Genomic DNA, 22,977 nt, shown 5'->3' on the forward strand with positions numbered 1-22,977 from the left:
CGATAGTGAGCTAGGTGAACCCTTCCTTCACAAACTTGAAGCCCAGTAAAACTCAGCTCTCACCTTCCCACCACCATAGTCAGAGGGCTCTGTGGTAAGATCAGCAAGAGATCACACGAAGGAAGGTAGGACTGTGAATGTGTGCAACAGACAGACAAGACAGTAGTGTGTTTTGCTCCCATTTATTTGCGATATATTTAGAGCATAAGTCAGGGCCAGTGTACTTGCCCATGATCCTAAGAGAGATGGGCAGCAAGTAGGGCCCGAGGACAAGCGACACCATCATGGGGAAACTGTAAGGGCTGGCAGAGCTGGGAACAAGACCCACATGTTCTGGTCTGACTTCTAGAAAGTTCTCCTGTCCTCAGACATGGGGCGGGAGAGGCTCCCTTAACCCTCCCATCCTGTGGCCTCGGGTGCAGCAATGTGAGACAGAAAGAGGAGAGGAAAAAAGGATGACTTGGTGCTGCATGATGACATCTCTGTTCCGCATGGCTATTTGGCCCTGGCTGTGAGTGACTACAGGCAAAACGGGGTCTACACTGCTAGGCCGAGGGCTGTGGGTCGTGTAAGCATGCCTCAGTAAGCATGGTTGGCGACGTAGAGGGACTGTGCTGCTGCTCCACCATCTCCACTGCCTTCATATCTGCCCTGCGCTGCAAGCCCATTCATCTGCAAAAGGGAAAGGGGATAAATGAGCAAGCAGGCCAAGTCAGCCCAGAGGTGTGGAAGCCTGTCCAGTCTGGGACCTCTAATTGGTACATACAGTCCCTCCCCGGTCATCACCTCTGGCTCCCTACCTCAGCCCTCTTGATAAACTCCTCAGTAGCAGCCCCAGCATTGTCCCTTTGTCCTCTCCAGGCATTGAGTGCAGATGCCTGCAGGGCACGCCCATAGGAGAAAGTGAGGGCCCAGGGCCGGGGAAGTGGGCAGCGGTTGATGGCATTGAGATTGAGTGATGCCTCCTCTTCGCTCTGACCCCCAGACAAGAAAGTCACCCCTGGAGTGCAGGGAGAAGACAAACCGACTGGTCATTCCGTGGTTTTTCCAGGGTAAAGGATCCCTGTGCCACAGAAAAACCTAAAGTCAGACCTGAAGGGATAGGAGCAATTTAGTACCTGGGACAGCTGGGGGCACAGTACGACGCAGGGCAGTGACAGTTGCCATGGCAATCTCTTCTGGGCTATATTTGATGGGACAGGCATGGCCAGGTGTCACCATGTTAGGCTTGAGCAGAGTCCCCTCCAGGTACACATGATGATCACTCAGGGCCTTGTACACAGCAGCCAGGACCTGAGTGAACAGAGGTTTATGGGACCCTGGATGTGGAATGCTGCCCATCCAGGGGTTGGGGTGGGAACAGGAATGTGAGGGTTCCATATAGGCTCATCCTCTGAAGCCTGTTTTGCAGTTAGCAAAGATCCTTAAGTGACAGTGTGCTTGGATCTAAGATGCAGGGATGCGGTACCCCTGCTAGGCTGCCCCTGACGTGTTTGAGCTCATCTGTGGCCTTACCTTCTCTGTAACATACTGGCAACGTTTGAGGTCATGATCTCCATCAGGCAGGATCTCGGGCTCCACAATAGGCACGATACCATTCTGCAAGCAAGAGCAGGATTAACTGGGAGAAGCAGAAGCTGGGAAGGGAGAAAGCTGTGAAAGCATACCTCCACCAGGCACAGGGCACTCACCCAACCACCCAAACCCTGGCACAGACCTGCTGGCAGATGCTGGCATAGCGCGCCAGCACATTTGCATTCTCCAGAATGGCCAGCGCCGAGGGTGTACGATCACTGATTTTCAGTACGCAGCGCCATTTGGCAAAGTCAGCACCATCCCTCTTATACTGAGCACAGCGTTCCAAGAGTCCATCCAGCCCTGAAAACACAGGACCAGCCTCACCACCCTGCCCTTTGCTGCCAGCACCAACCATGTCAAACCTCTGCAGACTTCAAACCCATCCACCATGTACCTTGAGTGGTGGTTTCCCCGTCAGTCCCAGCTAGAGGGACTACACCCTTGTCAACCTGCAAGGGAGACACAAAGAGAGGGCTGGCCTGCCACCCACCCACATATACCAATCTCCACACCTAGACCCAGGCAGGGCCAGGGGCTGTATACCTTGATGCCCACGAGAATGCCCTTATCCTGGATGGTCCGGACAAAGGGGACACCATTATCATCTTTCTGGTAGAGTGTCTCATGGAAGAAGATGACACCACCAATGCACTTTTTCACACGATCATCGGCACTGAACAGGACCTGGCGGTACAGCCGGCGATTCTCCTCGGTGTTCTCTACCCCAATTTGGCTTAGCCGTTTGGCCATGCTGCCTAGAAGCAAGCGAAGGGAAGGCAGCCTGGTTGTTTGGCTGTAGCTCCCTGGCAACCTCTCCTCAACCCTGACCACTGGCTCCCACTTACCTACAGACTCATCTGCGGCCAGAATGCCTTTGCCCGGGGCCACGATCTGTAGGGCGATATCAGACAACTCCTTTTTCTGCTCAGCAGAAAGGGCTGGGTACGAGGGGGGCATGGTGACAGCTGTGTGGAATGGAGACAAGGTATGAGAGCCCAACTACTAACTCCTCTGCTTCCTCTCCTGACCAAATAAGCCAGTGCCCTTTCCAACACAGGGCCAGGAGCTGCTGCCTTGGCCCGGGTCCTGGGCATTAAAGTGGCACCAATCTCTTTGACAGCTAACAGGGTTAGGGGCCTAGTTCCCACATCTCCTTTTGTCCCTGGTGGGCACCCTTCCCAGCTCCAGGAGAGATGCAGGGCGGGGGATGGGAGGTGGCAGCCCTGAAGCTACAGGTCTTCCTGGAAACTGCTGCCCAGTTAGAATGCCAACTCCTCTTTCATTGAATCTGGCCCCTTCCTGAGGCAGACATAAGACCTGCTTTTTCCTGCTTCCGTTTTCTTTTCTTCAAAAAGGCCCCTAAAAACAAAACACTTTTCCCCAAGATTAGTGAATGAGATATTTAGCCCCAGCATCCTTCCCCACTTGTAGTGGAAGGCAGGTAGGGGTGAGGTTAAAGAGCAGTAGTGGTACAGAGAACAGCCACAGCCGTACTGAAAACCCGATGGCCTATGCCACTGCCTGCCCCCCATACCTATGTTGGAGATTGGGGCTGCAAGTATAGTGGGAAAGAGCGGCAATAGGCCAGCTATATTTCCATGCATGGGAGTCCAGGAAAGGGACACCGCCAGGAGGCTCTAGTACTCATACCCGCCTCCATGCAAGGAGGCACAGGAAATAGACTTGGTTCCCTACAACTCAATGGGGAGCTCCTAGTGGGGATCCAGAGGCAGGGGATTAAAAGTATGGGAAAACCGGAGGGATGCAGGAAAAGCAGAAAGGAGCCCTGGGGGAGATGGGATGGTTCAGGCTAACCAGTGCTGATGCTCTTCTTGGGCCTATAGCCTAGACCTGGGGACCAGCCTAAAAGGAGCAGAAACGGACTGAGATTAAAACGCCCTGGGTACCCCAGTGAAAAAGTCCTGGAGGCAGAGAAAAACTTGAAACTGGAAAAGCTGATTTCCAGTTGGGAGAGGTAGGCGGAGGGAGGAAAGCAGGGTTTTCCTGAGCCATGGGGTTTCAAGCGCACAGAAAGCAGAGCATGGTGAGGCTGGAGTTAAAAAGGTACACTAGAGTCCCCGGGAGGAAAGCAAAGACAGCAGGGGAAGAGCCAAGTGGTACAGAGAAAGACAGATGCTGAGCATCTCCGCCTCACCAGGATCTTACCTGTACTCAGCAAGGCAGGCACAGGAGCCACAGGAACAGCTCACTTTCGGTCTGGTTAGCAACAGACGACAGCTCAGTCCAAGCTGGAGTAAATAAGGCAGCTGATGCCGCAGAGTTACGTGACGCCCCGGGGGCGGGACAGGCACCTCCCGTCCTGGTCCCGCCCTCTTGCCAGGACTGGTCTAGGGTAAGGCCACGCCTTCAGAGGTGGGGCACTGAGGTGGAGTGACTTCTCTTCCAGGGTCCCCAGGTTTGTTAGAGATGATGCCCCTCCCACATCTTTGAATCCCTGCCAGAACCCTAGGGGAATGAGATGGATGTGTTTGTCTCTGCCATGGTCAGTCTTTTGCTGTAAAAGGCATTATGCGGAATGTTGGGCATTAAGCTTGGTCTAGAGACATCTAAATGATCAGCAGCTTAAAGTTGGGACGGAGGCCTACCTATCAGGGTGCTCCAGTTCAAGGCATGGAATAATGAAATTGAGTTAATGTTCTCTGCCCCATATTTACCAGTGCCTGCCACATAGGGGGATGGGGAAAGTGAATGGAGTCTTTTCTGTTCCCTCCAGGCAGTGATCCAGGGAACAGGCAGTCCATTGCCCATTTTTTGTGGTAGCAAGAGAATCAAGCAAAGAAAAGCAGACAGCCCTGGCTCTAGTTGCAGCAGGAGATGGTGAAGGGTGCCTAGGATGCAGGGCTGAGCTGCCCCCTGACTTCATCTGCCCACTTCTACCCCCAAAATAAGATTCAGTAGACTGGAAGGACTACATTAAATATACTTTATTTAAATAGCATAAAACATGGTTGGCTCTATGCCAGTCGGTCCTACTATTGCAGTAAGGGATCCTGAAGGGAACAGGAGTGAAGTGGAATCAGCTTTCAGTTTCTTTGCGTATTGTCCACGTTGGTCTTGAACTCCTGCGATTAAGCAACCCTCCTGCCTCGGCCTCTGGAGTAGCTGGAATTATAGGTGCACACCACTACATCGCACTATTTCCATTTTCTTAGCTTAGAAAGTCTAACAGGCCTTGTAGCTCCTTACAACTCTTTACCACCTCTGGGACAGAAAGCAGAATCTGGGAAGAGATAGAGAAAACAATTCTGAATCATTAGCCTGGAGGAGAGAAAACAGAAGCCACTGTAAGAAGTCACACAGGCTGAGAACCAGAGCTGTGCTCCTCAGTACCTCCCTCGCTTTTACCTCATAGATATGCTGAATAGTGTCATCGAGCTTCTTTAGCTCTGTGTCAGAGCGCCGAAGGTTCTCCTCCAGGATGTTCCTCTAAAATGCAAACAGGTTTCATAAACCCTAACTTAAAGAGCATAGCTAGCTAATGCGGTGGGGCACACCTGTAATCCCAGCACTCAGGGAGGCAGAGGCAGGCAGATCTTTGCGAGTTCGAGGCCAGCCAGGTCTACAAATGGAATCCAGGTCAGCCAAGGCTACACAAAGAAACCTTGTCTCGAGGGAAAAAAAGAAGAGCCTAGCTAAAGACGGAGGCAATGGCAGGGTGCCTGCTTTTGGTAGAAGAAAACAAGTACTTACGTGGCTCTGATACTTGGCCACCAGCTTCGCATTCTCACTTTTCATCTCCAGGAACATGGCCCTCAGCTTGTCCACCTATAAACATGCCCACATTAATAGGGGCACAGCCTGGGTCCCCATTATTTGCACAGATCCTTTGTTAACACTGACTTACCTCCTGTGAGAGAGACACTTTTTCCTGGATCCAGTTAGTGGCCATCAGCTGACAACTTCCATCTAGTTGGCCTTCCAAGGCTTCCTGGAGCACTTTAGTCTCTGTCTCTGCATGCCGAAGTGAATGTGTGAGCTGGGTCACCTCCTCCCTGAGACTCTGGGAACAAGAGCAAAGGTAACCCAACAGCATCCAGGGAGCCTGTCTCTCCTTCCTCCATCACATGGGAGAAGCAGAAGGCCCACCATCACATCATGAGTAACATACTATGAGCTCGCCACTCTTGTCTATCTGCCCCAGGATCTTCTCGTTCTGCTTCTGTATCACTTCCTGGAGCTCCTTTTCATTCTGTGAAGAAAAGGTTAAGTTCTAAGGAATTTAACTAAGGAAAGGTTAAATTCTTTTCAGCCTTTGCAAGAAGGCGGGACAAAATGTCTGAGCCATGCTCAGCTCTGGGGACTAGTCCCTGTCAATCCACTTCTTATTCAGGACCAAGTCAAGCATGGCACACCTTAGTTTCAGAGCTCTGCTTCAGTTCTGGGCTTTTCTTCTGGGTCTGCTTGGAGAAGACAGGTCAACCCAGAGCTGAGTCTCAGATATGAAAATGTCTGACCCCAAAAGGGCAAACTAGGGCAGTAGTTGGAGATCCCCCACTACCTAGATTGCTAGAAAGTGGTCCCAGTGGGCCGGTGGAGCTGCCCCAGTTCTTTATCGCCCCACTTTAAGGTTCCTCCGTCACCTTGTAGCACAAGCACAAGGCCTGGTTCAGCTTTTCTATGTCTGCTTCCTTTGCCTTCTGGACTTCCCGATGCTCTTCTTCTTGGGCCTGTAGTCTAGTCTGCAGTTCAGAGCTTTGGGAGGGAAGAATCTGGCATCATTCCTGTACTCTGCCCTTGGCATGAGGGATAGTCTTATCACTACCACCACTCACACTGTACAACACTCACATTTTTCTCTGCAGGACCCTGACAGTTTCTTCTTTAGACTCTTGCAGCAGGGAACATAGGCTCTGGAGCTCCTGTAACATAGTACTCATTTCTGCCAGGCTCTTCTCCAGGTCTGGGGTCTCTGAAAGAGAAAGTCCTAGATAGACATACAGCCCTTCTGCCTATAAGGACGGGATACACAACCGCCATTTCCACAACTTTATCTTCCCCACCTACAAGGTTTAAATATCCGGAACATTACAGATCCCAAAAGACAGAAATGAGCCCAAGCAGAATTGAGGTTTTTAGAGCAAAGCACTTCTCACTGCTTTTGTCTTTGTTTCTCACTACCAGATTCTTTGAGAAATGAGGCATGGTCCCTGGAGCCCATCCTAACCTGTAGGCTGAAGGGAAGCTGTTGAGGCTACTCGGGTGAAAGCACTCTTATCACTTCCAAGCAGTGGTGCAGGAGCTGGTTCTGATGCTAAGGCAAAAACAAACCACGAATGTTCAGCCATAGAAATCCAAAGCCATCCTAAGCTACATGAGACCCTGCCTCTAGACAAAAACAAAAACCACAACCATAGAAAGGATCTTTCTGGTGACCCAACCAGGGGTCTGCTACAGAGGAAGCAGATTAGACAGTGTCTAGCAGTGTGCATCCGTACCAGCTGAGATCAGTATCAGATCACTTTTCCCTCCCTTAGACCCAAGGTCATTAACCTTCATCTGCTGCTGCTGTCAGGACCTGTTCTGAAATGGCACTATCGTCAGGCAGAGGGTGTTCCTGAGTTGGAGCACAGCCTGTGCTGGGCAGAATGATCTCTGATTCGGCCTAAGGACAAAGGAGAAAAAACTGACCGGCTGTTTGATGTTTTTAGGGTGCTTTCCTGAGCTCTGAGGTGCCCCAACTCTTCCAGAGTGAGCTGGAAGAGCTTTCCCACTCCGACTGCTGGGTCCCTTTCCAGCTTCCCATCAGTGCCTTTCCCTGAGTATGCTTCTGTGTTAGCCTCTCCTGCTACAACAAGAACTTAAAAAAAAACAACAAAAAACTTTAAATCTTATAGCTACCACTGTCCTTTCTCTTATATTTAATGAGGAGGGAGGAAGGCAGGCAAAGGCCTGTAATTCTTACCTCACTATGTATGACTTGGCAAACAAAGTTCTTGTCAGTGTTCACCACTGGCACCTGTATTTTCTTTTTTTTTTAAAACATTCTCTTTAAGAAACACTTTTATTATTTATTTATTTATTTATTTATTTATTTATTTATTTATTTATTTATGTGTATGTGTATCTGTGTATATGAGTGAGGACAGAGGGATGTCAGATCCCCTGAAGGTGGATGTGCAGGCAGTTGTAAGCTGCCATATGCAATTGCTGGGAATTGAACTCAGGTCTTCTGCAAGAACAGTCGTGCTCTTAACCACTGAACCATCTCTCCAAGCCTGGTGTCCTTACATTCAAATACAATGGGTACTTCCTGGCTCTTACTTTACTGGGCCTGTTTGATAGTGATGATCAGGCACTTTTGGAAACTTTTTTTTTTTCACATTTATTTATTTATTATGTATGCAGTATTCTGCCTGCATGTATGCCTGCGTGCCAAAGAGGGCACCAGATCTCATTATAGATGGTTGTGAGCCACCATGTGGTTGCTGGGACTTGAACTCAGGAAGAGCAAACAGAGCTCTTAACTTCTGTGCCATCTCTCCAGCTCTGGAAACTTTTCACTGTAAAGCATGACCTTGGATTAAGACCTTCTTCCATGGACAGGCTTTTAAGGATGTCGCTATCCACAATTCACAAGTCTTTCCTTAAATCTTGAACTTCACATACCTGCTTGGGGTTCAGTCCACAGCCCCCTTTTTTAACTCTATCTCCACCCTGAATACTTTGCTTCTAGAACTCTACAAAAACATTCTCTTCAGACCATCATTTCCACATGAATGACTTTTCAGTCTCTTTCACTCAACTTGATCTTTTCCAGTCTCTGGGCCCAAAGAAAAAGACTTATGAAAAAAATTTACCAGCATGTTCCACATTAAAAACTAGTGTGTATAAAGCTAAGTCCACCATTTTCTGTTTCTTTCTCAAAAATCTGTTTCTAGTTCAGTATTTACAGTTCTAGATCATTTGCAAAAGCAGATTGTGGCTTGCCAATGGCTTTTGCAATGTTTCAGGAGGACTCATTCCTTCAGTACCGTCAGTGGCTGCTCCTGAGCTGCAGGGCAGAGCTGAGTAATTGAGACAGCTATGTAGCCCACAAAGGTGAAACATTTATGATATGGGAAAAGTTTGCCAGGCCAGTTCTAGAGGCAGTGTCACTTTCTAATAATTTTATGATCACCAGTCACTCTTAAGCTTCTACAAGAGTCATCAAGTTCAGTTACCTCTACATCCTTTTCTTTGCCTTTTTTTTGTTGTTGTTGTTTGTTTTGTGAGATAGGGTTTCTCTGTATAGCTCTGTCTGTTCTGGACTTGATTTGTAGACCAGGCTGGTCTTTTTTTTTTTTTTTAATTTATTATTTATACAGTATTCTGCCTGCATGTGTGCCTGAATGCCAGAAGGCGGCACCAGATCACATTATAGATGGTTATGAGCCAGCATGTGGTTTCTGGGAATTGAACTCAGGGCCTTTGGATGTATAGCCAGTGCTCTTAACCTCTGAGCCACCTCTCCAGCCCTAGACTAGTCTTGAACTCACATATCCACCTGCCTCTGCCTCCCAAGTGCTGGAATTAAAGGCGTGCATCGCCACCGCCGCCACCAACACCAACACCACCACTGGCTTGATGACAGGAATTTGTTCTTTTACTCTGTTCTTTTTTTTTTTTTAAGGAACTTTTTTTTAAAGTTCCCTAAAAGAAATCTCTCTTTTATTTATTTATTTCAAGTATATGAGTGCTCTTTCTGCATGTATACCTGCATGCCAGAAGAGGACATCTGATCCTATTCTAGATGGTTGTGAGCCACCATGTGGTTGCCAGGAACTGAACTCAGGACCTCTGGAAGAGCAGACAGTGCTCTTAAATGCTGAGCCAGCTCTCCAGCCCTCTACTCTATTCTTTACACAAGGTCTCTCTTAATTAAGAGTTCACAAATACTGTTAGTCTTGCTTGCCAGCACTTATGTGGGTTCTGGTGAGCCCAGTTCCTGTCCTCTTGATTGCATGACAAACACTTTACCAATGGAGCCATCTCTCCAACCTCAAATCCTAAGTATTGGCTGGGTTCATTCAACCCATCTCCTCCTCCGTAGCCCGCCATACCTAGCGTTATTAGTTCACGTCTTCAGAACATGGCCCATCTACTTTTCCAGACTTATCTCCAGCCTTGCCCCATTTACTTCCTACACCCTAATTATAAAAATTCTCTTCCCATGCCCCAAACAGCCACAGTCTCTATAAGCAAGGCCTTGCTTGTTCACGCTATAATCTCAGAAATCAACCAAGTCTTGCTGAGTTAGACACTACAAAAAAAGGACACATAATTTTGTGTATAACTTTCTATATATCATTTTCATGCTACCTCTGGATGGTGGGCTTTCTTACATGCCTGCCCTTCCCTATAAACTTCAAAACCTCTACTGCTAGGGTCAGCCACTTGCTTTGCGAAGACATCCTAACTCTCAGAGGTAAAAATGGCCTTCCTTTTACGTTCCCACGGTAGCCCACACAGCTCATACGTCACAGTGACAACTTTACAACTGCCTGTTTTCCCATTATTTTCAGTGCTCAACCCCTGCTGGAGAAAAGGATCTTGGCTGTACCTCTTAACTGTTGAATAATCTAATTAATTCTAAATGCTGACTATCAACAGACTTATTGTTTAGCATATTTCATGGAAAAACTAAAAAAGCAAGGCTACATTTCTTTCTTTAAACACCGATACCCAAGGAAGTTAATACAAGTACTTAAGGAGAGCAAGTGTCAGAACCATGGCGTCTATGTGATCTCAAACATTCTCCAGGAAGGTGATCTTGGGAGGATTTTCATAGAAAAGAAGAAAGGATTGCCATAGAAAACAGAAGAGAACAGGTATAGAAACATCTGGAGGCCAGGAACAAGATGTGTGTATAGGCAGGTAGTAAGAATTTTGGTTAACTTCAACAACCCAGTTATGCTATATGAAAATGTTTTTGTTTTAATCCCAGGTGTGGGGTAAGAGGCTGCTTCACAGCAGGTGATTATGACTTGCCTCACGTACTAGCAGTGGTGTGACCTGTTGCCAGCTGCAGAGTTTAATGCTGGGGCCTCTGAGAGGGTAGAAGTGGGAGAGCTCCGAAAGAGCCTGTGGCAGCTGCTCCTTCCCCTGCTGTTGGCCCCACTGCTGCTGTTGTATCCAGCTGCTACATTTGCTATTGCTGGATTGCTAGACTGCTGGATATTCTGAAGATGAAGACTGGACTTGCCTTAGAGAACTCTACATCCCTAATCAGCAGGAAGTAGCCACTATAGAGGTCTACAACCCCTTTTCCTCTCTGACCTCCTTTCTGTCCTACCTAGTATTGGGAGGTTGCAAGGGATTAGGGTGGAATAAGGGTTGGAAGGGTGATAGGTATAAGAACCCAAACAAAATAGATAAGAAAATATGCCAACATAAGCAGCATAATTAGAGCAAAAGGCTTCTCTTTGAACGGCAGAAGAAGGTTTAAGTGACAGGCTAAAGAGTTCTTGAGGGTAACAAAATCATTGATCATCACAGTATGAAGCAAGAGTAGACTTTTTAGGAAGTCTGCTGGAAAGGCTGGAGAGGTAGCTCAGCAGTTAGGAATGCTTTCTGCTCTCCCAGAAGACCTAGTTCATTCAGTTGCTAGCACCCACATGAACATTTCACAATAGCCAGTAACTCCAGTTCCAGGGGATCTGACTCCCTCTTCTGGCCCCCACAGGCACCTGCACATGTGTAACATAACCATAAATAAAAAGATAACTAAATCTTAAAAAAGAAAAAGTCTACTCTCTATAAGAAAGATGCAACTGGGAAACAGGAATAAGGCTCAGTGGCTGGCTGGCTGCTTATTGTGTGTGAGGCCCTAAGCTCAGTTCTCAGAACTAAACAGGAAAACGTAAAGGAAGACAGTGGTGTGGAATGGACACCCCATGTCCTACCTTGTTCTCCCTTAGTTTTGCCTGTAAGAAGAGGGTGACACTGTGGAGCTGCTCCATCAGCAGCCACAGCTCTCGGGAATGCTTCTGTGTCTTCTCCAGGGCCTGTTTCTCATGCTTTGCTATGGTGCTGGACAGCTCAGCCCTGAAATGCAGGAGCCCGAAGGTGAGCAAAAATCAGGTACTTACTCTGAACACTTCTCCCAGGTTCCCCATATTCTGGGAGAAAGAGAAAGAGAGAAAGGCTCGATACTCCCATGGTGCTCTTCAGGGAGACTCTGGCTTCTGGAAGGGCTGGTGGGAAACAGAAGCACTGTGGGAAGCACAGAGGCAGCACTCTTACCTCAGGTTCTCCACCGTGTCCTTGAGGTTCTCACACTGCAGGCTGCGTTCCCGGAGCACTTCCAGTGTGGCCTTCAACTGACTTTCCATCTGGCCCAGCTCCAAGTGCACAACCTGACTCTCTTGATCTGCAAACTGGAAAGATAGGAGAAGGAAGGAAGAAGAGGGATGAATGGAAGGAAGGATGGATGGAAGGAATAATGGAGGGAAGGATGAAGGGAAGGAGGAAGAATGGAGAAAGAACATTGGAGCCTGGGACAGAGGCTTCCTCCAGTTCAGTCTCAACTTCACCACAATCCCAGCAGGCAGAGGTCACACTCCTGAGGTTCATCTGCCCCTTGCTCCAAGCTGAGCTGCCTACCTCCAGGGTCTCCTTCAGGTCCTGTACTTCCTTAGCCAGTACCGCCTGCTGATGCTGCAGTTCTGCTTGGGTGTGTTTTAGTTCCATTTCTTCCTTTTGCCATCTGCCAAAGACCATCTATTAGATCCCATTTAGACCTCCATGATGGGTCACTATTGTCACAATTACCCGACAGAAACTCACTGAGCAGCCTGTTCCTTGTTGCTCTGTGTAAGTTGACACAGCAACTCCTCCTTCATGGCCAGGTCCTGGACACAACAGGAATGCTGACCCTGTAGTTCCTTTAGTTGGCTGTCTGTGCTAGTCAGAATCTGCTGCTGAGCCCAGAGATCTAGATCAAACGTATCCTAATGACACCATGTGATAAGCCAGGACACCACTACCACCATACACACACACACACACACACACACACTTGCCCCAGATCAAGTTTTTCATAGCACCTCCTTACTCTCCTGCCACAAGACAAGCAGGTTAACTGTCTGTGCACTTACACGCGTGCGCACACACGCACACACACCTGCAGTGAGGTGACTATTTTCCAACTTCAGTTGTTCTATTTGGCCTTTATAGTCCTCTAAATAGGCAGAGACTTGTTCCAGTTCCTTCGAAATCTAGAAAAGACAATTTATTTCCTACTGAGTCAAGAACCCCAGGACTCAGTGAAGCATCTCCTATGGATAACAGAGGAAACTTCCAGAACAGCAACATTGTAGAAAATGAAGTTGCTCCCCAGAAACAAGTAGAGACAAGACAATTTACTGAAGAGAAGGTGCTGGGATCAAAGGAAACAGCTGGGCTCCCACCATCTTATAGCTAAGCAAAGTGAGAGAAAGCAGGCCCAAGCAGCGCCTACTCCAAGTTACCTGCTTCTTTTCCTCAACTGCAGTGTCACGTTCCTGAAGGGCCTGCCGGCTCTTGGTTGTGAGTTTCTTGGTGAGTTCTAGAGACCGACTCAGCAAAGCTGCCCATGTCCCGTACTACCAAAGTAGAGCAGAGCACATTCAAGGATGGGAAACTGCCCCTAAGGGAATGCTGTGATGTCCCCAAATACTCACATCCAGTTGGACTGATGTCCAGTCCTGCTGTAAGGCACAAGTTAGACTCACTGTCTGCTGAGTCAGCTCCTCTTGCTCTGTGTGGAGCCCTGTCTGGAAGGGAAGGTTTATGGAGGCAGCTAAGTGGGAGTATGTGACCATCTTCTCAGTGCCCCAAGAACAAAAATGCCCTTAAATTACAAGTTGCGTTGGGAGTGGTGGCACACACCTTTAATCCCAGTGCCCAGGAGGCAGATCTCTGTGATTCAATGCCAGCCTGGTCTACTTAGCAACTTCTCAACTATACAGTGAGATCCTGTCTCAAAAAGGAAAACACAATTACCAATTGGGTCTGGGCTTCCTGTAGAAGGCCTCTGAACTCCCTCATAGATGTCAAATCCTGTTCCAGTTGGCTGATGCGCTGGCTGGCATGAGCACGAAAAGCCTCCAGTACTGCCTCTGCCTTTTAGGGAAAAGGTTGCAAGGACATGGTGTGTAACAGAAGAAATGGCACAGAAGGCCACAACCATAGAGACTTCAGAAGCTCTTCATTTCCCCAAGGCAGGCAGTTCTATGTCTCAAGCGATTCCTACAGAACCTTCAAGTGCAGTCCTTACCGAATCTTTGCCTTTAAGGGCCATTTCCTCTCTGTGCCTTGCCTCCTCTCTTTCTGTTCTAAGGCTCTGAAGCTTCGCCTTCAGTTTCTTCAGTACATGAGAACAGGAGGAAACCAGGGTTTCTGCACGCTGAGACTACAAGGGAAGAACGGGATGCTGTCTTGTGCCTTCTTCCAGGCTTGCAGTCACACTATCACAATGCTTACCTCCTGATTCACTGTCATTCTGTCTTCGCTCATGTGTGCCAGGGACAGGTGAAGCAAGGGTATCAGTTCTCTTGAGACTAGCATCCATGACTGCTATAGAGGGGAAGGCAGCAGGGTTAGAGCAGATAAACTCATTAAGCAAGATGAAGAAACAACTGCAGGGAAAAGCCATTCAATTCCAAGTTTCTAATTATGAGACATTCTCACTCTCTCTCTCTCTTTCTTTCTTTCTTTTTTTTTTTTTTTTCATTTTAGTTTTATGAGACAGGGTTTCTCTGTGTAGCCCTGGCTGTCCTGGACTCAATTTGTTGACCAGGCTGGTCTCACAGATCCACCTGCCTCTGCTTCCTGAGTGCTGGGATTAAAGATGTGTGCCACCACACCCAGCAAATGAGACATTCTTCTTTTTTTTTTTTTTTCCAACAAAAACAATCTCACAGCATTTATTGTTAGTGGTAAGGGGCACTAAAACAATACAAATAAAAGTCTCAGACTGTTCTCAGAGCAAAGAATGTCTTTAAAAACTGGACTTCCAATCGCAACTTCTCCTGTGTTTGACCATTTCTAGTTGGACACACTTTGGAGGAGAGTAATATTATCTCCTTTTAGCATAATCCGACTCAGTTGTTTTCTTGACTTTGTTTTACAAAGTCATGAATCTCTTCTGCATCATCTAATACAAGGTTCATGTACTCATCAAAGCCAATAATTCAGCCCTCTATCCACACATTCACTTGCTCATACAGCCACACCTGAATTTGAGATCTATTTTGCAAGTGGCTGAAGATGAGGTTGATGGGCTGCACCTTCACCTTCTGTACCTTCTGGCCCTGGCCACGATATGCCATGGTGGAAGTCACAAAGACCACATGACTAGGATGGCCGCCTGGGAAGAAACTTCCGGAAGAAGTGAGCCGTTCTTGATAAAAGGTTTGGAATGTTCCCTTCACTGCCACAGCTATGTATCACCATTTGCTAACCAACCAGGATCCTCCAATTTTTATCTTCACAAGTGCCCCAGAAGTGGTACAAATTCAGTCAATAACTTACCATGGCATTCCTGGCTTGCTGAAGGGCCTGTCTAATCTCCTTGCTGTCCCGAAGATGCTGAGGTGTCTTAGTGACCTAGCCAAAAAAATAATTGCTCTTTTTAGATGGATAACATACACCAGCAGCCTCTAATGTGCCTTCATACAGTAAGTTACAAGAACCATTCATGAGATAGAAACATTAGCTCATAACCAGATGAAGCCAAGTGAGAAGGAAGAACCGAGACGGGGCCGGATACATAGGAAAGTGCTTGCCTTACAAACAGAGGATGTACTTGGAACCCAGGTAAAAAGCTGGGTATGGGGCTAGAGATACGGCTCAGTGTTTGGGAGTACTCGCTGCCTTTCAGAAAACACAGGTTAGTCCCTCAGACCTGGGTTTGGTGCCTAGCACTGGAATCAGGTGGCTCACAACTCCACTGAACTCCAGTTCCAGTTGATCAAATGCTTTCTTCTGGCCTCTGCAGGAACTTGTATACATATGGTGTATACTCAAGGGCACGGGCATGCACACGCGCACACACGCGCGCGCACACACACACACACACAGGAGTAAAAAGTTTGCTTTTAAAATGTAAAAAAACTTTTTTAAAATTATGTATAGAGGTGTTTTGTCTACATGTATGTCTAGGCAGCACATGTGTGCATTGTATCCATGGAGGCCAAAAGAGGGTGTTGGATCCCTGGAATTAAAGGCAGTTGTGACTTGCCATGTGGGTGCTAAAATCATAGTTGGGTCATTTGGAAGTACAGGAGGAGCTTTTAACACTGAGCCAACTTTCCTGCTCACCCCTCCCCCTTTTAAAATTTTTCTGCTGTACTGTGTCAAAGGAGGCAAGTGCTCAGCCATTGAGTTATGTATCTCCAGTCTGAAAGGATGGAGCTTTTTAGTGGAAAGGTTATGGGAGGTGGGTTGAAGGGTACAAGAAAGGAGGGAGACAGAGAAAAAGGGCAGGAAAGATCAACAAAAACATTGTTTTAAAATGCCATGATGAAACCAGTGTATGCTAATTAATAAATAAAAAACACTAGGAGTCAGAAAGATGTCTCAGCAACTAAGAGAATTATCTAGGGCATCATGTGGGAAGGACCCCACAAGTCCTGGGTAGGCCACACACACCGCTCAGAGCGGGGCAGTCAGGCAGGTGATGAGATTAATGTGAGGAGGCAGCCAAGCAGTAAGTATATGCACAGTGATGGCAAATGGCTGAAGGATGTCATTTCCTTTCTCTGGTTCTGCTTCAGTGGCCTCCCAAAGGACCTGGCAGCTTCAGAGGAAAAGGATAGAGGGCAGATCTGAGGACATGAAATGAGGCCAAGGACAAGAAAAAAGATACAAAGAAATTTCAAGAGAGAAACAGGCCAGCTAGAGAAACAAGGAGCCCATGGTTTCCAGATTCAGGAGGGAAACAGGGGAGTGAAGTTACGCTGAGAGTAACTGCACCTGAAGAGACGGTTTGGGCACCATCTCTTCCAATACAGTCACTACAGTTACTGCAGCCTCATGCTGAGACTCTCCATCCTTTCTCCAACACTATTCTCTTTCTTCCTATGCCTGTGGTGCCACATCAAGAGCCTGCTAGGACAGTGCTCTTCACCACTATTTTACAGCAGCAAAAGAACCAAAAAACAACAAAAACCAGGCTCTCCCGCAGCTCAGGCTGGTGCTTAGTTCATGTGTAGCTGAGGAACAGCTTGAACTCCTGATCTTCCTACTCTTCCCAAGTGCTAGGATTATAGACATTGGTAGAACACTGGTCCTTAAATTCCTTTCTTCTTACCCAAGTTTGATTCCCAGCACCCACACTGGACGGCTGAGAAACACCTGTGACTCCTGCTCCAAAAGATCTGACACCTCTAGTCTCAAAAGGCACATGAAAAATAGATCTTCAGGAAAAAAAAAACACATCTTAAAAGAAATAATTTCCTCTCATACCTTCAAAGTAGAATTTTTTGGTTTTGCTTTTGTTCTTTCCTGGCTAAATTTTTAAAAAAGTACCTTTATTTATGTGTGCGACTGCTTGCTTGGATTTTGATCACCATGACATTACAACTCCTTTTGAAATTTAGTTTTGCTTTTTTGTTTTGCTTTGAGACAAGGTCTCTGTGAGGTCCTACATATCCTCACTGTATAGACCAGGCTGTTCTCAAATTCACAGAAATCTGCCTGCCTTGGACTCCCAAGTGCTAGGATTAGAGGTGTGTGCCACTTGCTTTTAATTTCTTTTTGTTGTTGTTGTGTGGGGTTTTGTTTGTTTGTGTTTTGAGATCCACGTGCCTCTGCCTCCCAAGTGCTCGGGTATGCCACCACTCTGCTTATTTTTTATTTTATTTTATTTTTAATGAGTGTACAAAGCAATAGGCTTCATTATGAATTTTTAAATCTTTTTTTTTTAGTTTTTATATGTATGAGTGTTATGTTTATGTGTGTATGTCATGCATACCTGATGCTTAGAGAGGTTAGGAAAGGGCTTCAAATCCCCTAGAACTGGAATTAAGGATGGTCTGAGCCACCACCTGAGTGCTGGCACCTAAACAAAGGCCCTCTGAAAGTTCAAGTGTTCTTAAGTGCTGGGACATCTCTGCAGCTCCCAGCACTGTTTGTCATACCTCGTTTCCTCTGACACTGCTCCTTCCCTCTCCCTAGGCCTCCCTCCTCCTTCACTGTCACATGTATATCATTACTTTTGCTTTGTTTTTTTTCTCTCCCTTTATTCATTTCCTTTTCATCATCCCCTCTAGTTTTATGACCTTCGAAAACACATACAACACTAAAATTTAGTATCTGTATAGGAGAGAAAGCATGCATTATTTATCTGAGTCTGGCTTATTTCACTTAGGATAATCATTTCCAGTCCCATGCATTTTCTTGAAATAGTATTCTAATTTTGATCCTAATTCTAATCCTAAATACAGCCAGTGAATTTATTTGCAGTCAACAGATGAAGCTTCTCTCCTGAATGCAGATTACTAAAATTCCCACAGTAGAACATGATTCAGCAAAATTCATGACTTTTCCATTCTAACAATACTAAAATTCTTTTTTCTAAATAACAAGAATAACTATGGCATGTCATCCAAGACTAGAAACTCCTTTGGGGATATATGCCAAAAATCTTAGTGAACTTTCATCAGAAATGTTTAATGAGAGGCTAGCAAGATGGCCCTGCAATCCTGTCAACTCAAGTCCTCTCCCCAGGCTGACGATGAAGAGAACCAACTCCCAAAAGATGGCCTCTGGCCTCAAGGTGTTGTGGTCCTTTCAATCAATCAATCAATCAATCTCTCACTCGCTCTCATACACATATACACACACACACACTCATGTTTAGGCAGTTCGGTTGAGTCAGTGAGTTGAGAGGCAGTGAAGAAGAGTTTGTGACAGTTCAGTTTGTGGAATTCGGAGGCAGTTGTTACCAGGAGAGTTTTTCAAAGACAGGTTAAAGAGACAAGCTCAACACAGGTGAAGCCAGAACAAGCCAGAGAATGAGAAAGAGCCAGAAGAGCTCAAAAAGAATCAGAAAGGGTGAGCTTATTTAGCAATAAGTCTCAGAGGCAAAAAACCATTCTGGGCCTAGATAAGGTTGTACCAAGGCTAGAATCTTCTAGGACTAGGCCTAGGTTAGCAGACAGGGGCAGTCAACCTCCAAGACAACAATTACATCAGGCAAATAAAATAAAAGTTACTTTTATAATTAAAGGCATGTGCCACCTGGTAAAAACTGCCTCCAAATTCCACAAACTGAACTGTCACAAACTCTTCTTCACTGCCTCTCAACTCACTGACTCAACCGAACTGCCTGAACATGAGTGTGTGTGTGTATATGAGAGCGATCGAGAGATTGATTGATTGATTGAAAGGACTAGCAATCTTTAGCTGTTTTAAAAACACAGGCTAGCCTTAAACTCTCTGTATAGGGCAGACTGGCCTTGAATTTGAGGTCCTCATGCCTCAGCCTTCTAAACCCTGGGATTATACACAAGTTCCACCATATCTGGCTTAACAGCTCAGTTTTCACAGATATTCTATGACTGAGCCTGTGATTAAGGCATTGTCTTTTTCCCTCTGGCAGTTTCTCAGCTTAATTTCTGAGGCAGAAGGCCCATCGGGATCCTCCAAGCTCTCTGAGGAAGCTTCTTACCCCACAAGGAGAGCTGTCAGTCTGAGTGCCACTGTCTTGAGCTTCCCGGTGAGGGACAGTCAGCTGGCTCTTCCAAGCTTGTAGCTGGTGGGAAAGAGCTTCCAGCAAGACAATGGAATTCAACAGGTTCTCTTCCAAGTCGTGTCGGGACAAGGCAGTCAGATCCGGAGGACTGCAGCTACCACAGGAAAAGAAGCAAAAACAGGAAGGGGAAAAGATGCAAGTGGCAGGTCCAGAGTGTTGAGATCCAGAGGCACAAGCTTGGAGGGGACACTTACCCCAAGAGGAGGCGTTCTGTCTCTGAAGTACTATCTTTGGCATCTACTTTCGGTGGTGCTGGAGGAGTAAAGGAAGTTCCCACAGAACAAGTGGAGAGTGGTGTATTGCCAACGGCAGCATCCTGAAGCATAGAACTAGGAAAGGATAATCTCTGGCAGAGATTTTGAAGCATGACTGACATATTTACACCTTTTTCAAGCCAAGCCAATGGGGACATCCAAGTCTCTGAATCTAAGCCAGGAATCCTATCAGCATCTTCTCCTGTTGGGCCTGGAACTTCCTGGGGTCCTATTTCTACTAGACCTGATGCCAGATACGAGGACGGGATATCTTCTGTATTTGTATCAACTGCTTGATCTCCCAGTTCAACCTCCTCAGAGAATGTGGGAACACTCTTTTCTATTTCCTGTATAACTCTGTTCTCTACTGTTTCCTCTCCTGGATCTACATGATCAACAGGGAAGGTTTTGGTCAAGACAGTTGAAGGAGAAAGCCAAGCCACAGAGGAATTCAAGCCATTTTCAGAAGGTACTAAGTCCTCAGGTGCAGCTTCAGTATTACTGTCTTTCAATGGAGGATCCTGAAATGTAGGATCCTCAGGCCTGACAGCAACAACTTCGGTAAAGCTGTCTTCCACACAAGGTGTCACCTCTGCTGTGGTATCTAAGTGAGCCTTGGGCAGCAGGTCTTGCTGCTGCCCTAGTGGAAAGGGTAAAAGAACCATGGTATTAAGTATATGTTCATCAATTGGTTCCACTACAAAGTCATCCATTGTTTCTACTGCTCTCCCAGATAAATGGAGAGCAGAGTTGCTTTCAGGCGTTGGATCGGATTCATGCTGACAAGTGTCTATGTACTTTGAAGGATGGCTGAACTGTTCTGAAAGGAAGTTGTTTTCAGTATTGTTAAAATTCACTGGAGATGAGTTCTCTAAACTGATAAAAGCCTCTGGAGATGAGCTGTTGAGACTTTCCTGCCAAAAGAAGCAAAAATAGTTGACGAACACAGTTAGTTCAATCCTCAACATATAACTGTGGAACATCGTAATATCCAAACTCAGACAAAAAAAACCAAGAGTCCTTATTATCTTTTCTGAATAAGAAGTTAGCTAAGCCTTGCTGGTTAGTACACAGAACCACCAGTAGGAAAAGCCTGGAAGCCACTGGATCCTCATGCATCCCATACACATATAGGGACTCACACCATAGTATAAACAGACCAAGCATATTATTCATGTCAATGGGAGACTTTAGATTGAATATGACCTTTTCTAACTCCATCCTACATCTAAGAGATATGGTAGGAGGGCCCAAATAGAGGATGGGGATTTTAAGTGCTATCAGAATCCAGAGTTACGACACAGTAACTCAGGGAATGCTCAGGGGTGCCAGCCTGGTGGTGGCCCACGCCTTTAATCCTAGCACTTAAGAGGCTGAGGCAGGTGGATCTCTGAGTTTGAGGCCAGCATGGTCAATAGAGTGAGTTGCAATATAGCCAGGGCTACACAGAGAAAGCCTGTCTCAAAAAACCAAAATAATAATTACAGTCCCTGAGCAGCCAAAGCAGGCCCTCCCCCCAAAAGCTGTCAGAGCTCCTCCTGGTCCAGTCTACACTGCCACAGGAGCAGTCAAAATGGTGGGTCCTGTCAAAAAGGCAGCTCCTATTAGAGAGGTGACACCCCCTCAGCTGGAATTGTCTACAGTGGCAGCACCTCCTCTCCAGTCTGTGTTGGCTGACTTAAGCTGCAGGGAAAAGCTTCCCTGCAGGGGACTCCCTTGTAAACTTTGTAAATTTTGCATACTTTGTAAACCCTTAAGGCAGTAAAGTGGCTAGGCACCTGCCTGAGGAGCTTCAGCAGCCAGGCCTCTTCCCCAGACCTGTCACAACATTATTTCCAGTCTCTGCAACTGTCACAAAGGTCATTTCCAGCCCCTCAATAGGACCCATCCCAGGTTATCCTAATTTTAGGTGAAAACTGAACAAAATCCTACCAAACCCTGAACAGGAAAACACACCAATCCCTGAGCTCCCCAAGCTCAAGACTTGAAATTTCACCAACTGTTGCTCTGGAAATCTCTGCCTAGAAAGCTCCTCCATACTAAGGAATCCAATATAAATGCTATGTCTGCTCAGTTCCCTGCTGTCTTCTCACAGAAGCAGAGGCAGCCACTCCTGGATTCATCCCTCTAATAAATCTCTCTTAAGAGATTTGCTTCGGGCTGAAGAGATGGCTCAGAGGTTAAGAGCACTGGCCAATCTTCCAAAGGTCTCAAGTTCAATTCCCAGCAACCACATGGTGGCTCAGAACCATCTACAATGAGATCCCATGGCCTCTTCTGGCCTGCAGGCAGAATAATATATAAATAATAAATCTTTTTAAAAAGAGAGAGATTTGCTTCCTGGCGTGAAGAAGCGATGAAGAGAAGGATCAAAGAAGTGGAGTGGAGCGCAGCTGGGAATACCCTCCCCGGTAGCTGCAATGCCTCCGTTGAGGCCTCTTCTCAGAGCTGTGTAGTTCCTGGGTTCCCATGTCTTTTAGAATGCCCTTCCCTTCCATCCTAGCAGGAAGGTCAACAACAGCAACAAATAATAATAATAGAAAATACTCCTGACTAAAGTACAGCTCGGTATAGGCAATTCTTCAAGGTGGTAGTTTCAAGTACTGGCTACAGGAAAATTCTAACTATCTCGGAGGATGGATAGACTCTGTCTCACTCTTGTATCAAACAAACCTCTCCATAAACGAGCCAGTGTAAGTATTTCTCAGGAATGTGGTAAAGGTCAAACGGGAAAAGAGGTAATAAAAACCAACAGCTAAATAGAGGTGCGGGTTCTCAGTGGATTCGTTTTAACCACCCCAGGGCACCTCTCTGTTGGCCTGAATAGCTGTAAATGGATGTCACAGAAGTAGAAGGCTTCATTATCGTTATTAATTACGTTCCAGCCTTGGCCCTTTATTCCTCTGAGCACTCAGCCTGGGCAAAAAGCCCAGCCGTAAAGCTGCCTGGGTGAATCTCACCTCCTGCTCCAGCTTTTGCAGGGTTGAGGTCAGCGAGAACATGGGGGGTCCTTTCCCTGATTTGGTGACGGCCTCGGACTGCAGTTTAAGCTCTCGGAGAGGAGTTCTCATAGCTGGTTTTCCCTGAGAGAGAGAGCCAGTGTGAGGAAACCAGGGCTCATGCAAGCGCGCCCCTCCTCCCTCCGGAAGTGTTTTCCTGCAACTGCAAAGCCTCGGGGCCAACAAAGCCTCCCGCCGCCCCGCTAGGGTGGACTCGGACGTCACCGGCCTTCGCCCAGCCGGCGCCCCGCCCTGGTAGCACTCTGTCCGCAGGAGTTCTCTCCTCACCGGTTGGGGCGAAGGCGACAAACAGAGATTCAGCGTTTTCACCCTCCACATCTTCAAGTCGAGCACTTTTCTGACCAAGTCGAACGCGCCACATTCACCCGCCGCCTCTATTTGAACCCAA

The 22,977-nt window shown here is 46.9% G+C and overlaps 2 protein-coding genes and 1 pseudogene across 3 annotated transcripts; all 3 read right to left on the bottom strand.

Moving 5' to 3' along the window:
* Window positions 1–166: 166 nt before the first annotated feature.
* On the bottom strand, window positions 167–3,903 carry Aldoc (aldolase, fructose-bisphosphate C). Its single transcript, XM_021639795.2, has 9 exons — window positions 3,745–3,903; window positions 2,424–2,543; window positions 2,122–2,333; window positions 1,973–2,027; window positions 1,718–1,878; window positions 1,516–1,599; window positions 1,119–1,293; window positions 801–1,000; window positions 167–672 (listed from the first exon to the last, which is right to left on the bottom strand). Exons 2-9 carry the CDS (start codon window positions 2,533–2,535, stop codon window positions 580–582), a joined length of 1,092 nt encoding a protein of 363 aa, XP_021495470.1. The 5' UTR covers window positions 2,536–2,543; window positions 3,745–3,903; the 3' UTR covers window positions 167–579.
* Window positions 3,904–4,508: 605 nt separating this feature from the next.
* On the bottom strand, window positions 4,509–22,977 carry Spag5 (sperm associated antigen 5). 2 transcript variants are annotated; one of them, XM_021639794.2, is made up of 24 exons: window positions 22,857–22,977; window positions 22,530–22,652; window positions 19,510–20,483; window positions 19,232–19,409; window positions 15,091–15,165; window positions 14,041–14,130; window positions 13,835–13,969; window positions 13,561–13,680; window positions 13,239–13,331; window positions 13,047–13,160; window positions 12,701–12,794; window positions 12,364–12,511; window positions 12,181–12,283; window positions 11,821–11,954; window positions 11,481–11,622; window positions 7,090–7,201; window positions 6,764–6,850; window positions 6,388–6,508; window positions 6,180–6,291; window positions 5,708–5,788; window positions 5,444–5,599; window positions 5,290–5,364; window positions 4,945–5,025; window positions 4,509–4,819 (listed from the first exon to the last, which is right to left on the bottom strand). In XM_021639794.2, the coding sequence occupies exons 1-24, from the start codon at window positions 22,905–22,907 to the stop codon at window positions 4,748–4,750; spliced, it is 3,471 nt and encodes a 1,156-aa protein (XP_021495469.1). In that variant the 5' UTR covers window positions 22,908–22,977; the 3' UTR covers window positions 4,509–4,747. The 2 variants fall into 2 exon arrangements, with proteins under 2 accessions (XP_021495469.1, XP_021495468.1); XM_021639793.2 differs by having other exon boundaries at window positions 14,041–14,133.
* Window positions 14,605–15,045, bottom strand: LOC110550139 (small nuclear ribonucleoprotein E-like; annotated as a pseudogene).

This window comes from Meriones unguiculatus, chromosome 7 (genome assembly GCF_030254825.1).
Source record: "Meriones unguiculatus strain TT.TT164.6M chromosome 7, Bangor_MerUng_6.1, whole genome shotgun sequence".
Taxonomy (NCBI): domain Eukaryota; kingdom Metazoa; phylum Chordata; class Mammalia; order Rodentia; family Muridae; genus Meriones; species Meriones unguiculatus.

What these genes read in the sequence shown, in the direction of transcription:
- Aldoc (XM_021639795.2), bottom strand. Translation starts at nt 2,535, where the DNA reads ATGCCCCCCTCGTACCCAGCCCTTTCTGCTGAGCAGAAAAAGGAGTTG. An exon ending in CGGGGAAACCACCACTCAAG is followed by an intron (nt 1,879 to 1,972) that starts GTACATGGTGGA and finishes CTGTGTTTTCAG; the next exon opens with GGCTGGATGGACTCTTGGAA. An exon ending in ATGCCAGCATCTGCCAGCAG is followed by an intron (nt 1,600 to 1,717) that starts GTCTGTGCCAGG and finishes TCTTGCTTGCAG; the next exon opens with AATGGTATCGTGCCTATTGT.
- Spag5 (XM_021639793.2), bottom strand. Translation starts at nt 22,907, where the DNA reads ATGTGGAGGGTGAAAACGCTGAATCTCTGTTTGTCGCCTTCGCCCCAA. An exon ending in TGCAAAAGCTGGAGCAGGAG is followed by an intron (nt 20,484 to 22,529) that starts GTGAGATTCACC and finishes TTCTTTTGGCAG; the next exon opens with GAAAGTCTCAACAGCTCATC. An exon ending in AAGTGTCTCTCTCACAGGAG is followed by an intron (nt 5,365 to 5,443) that starts GTAAGTCAGTGT and finishes GCATGTTTATAG; the next exon opens with GTGGACAAGCTGAGGGCCAT.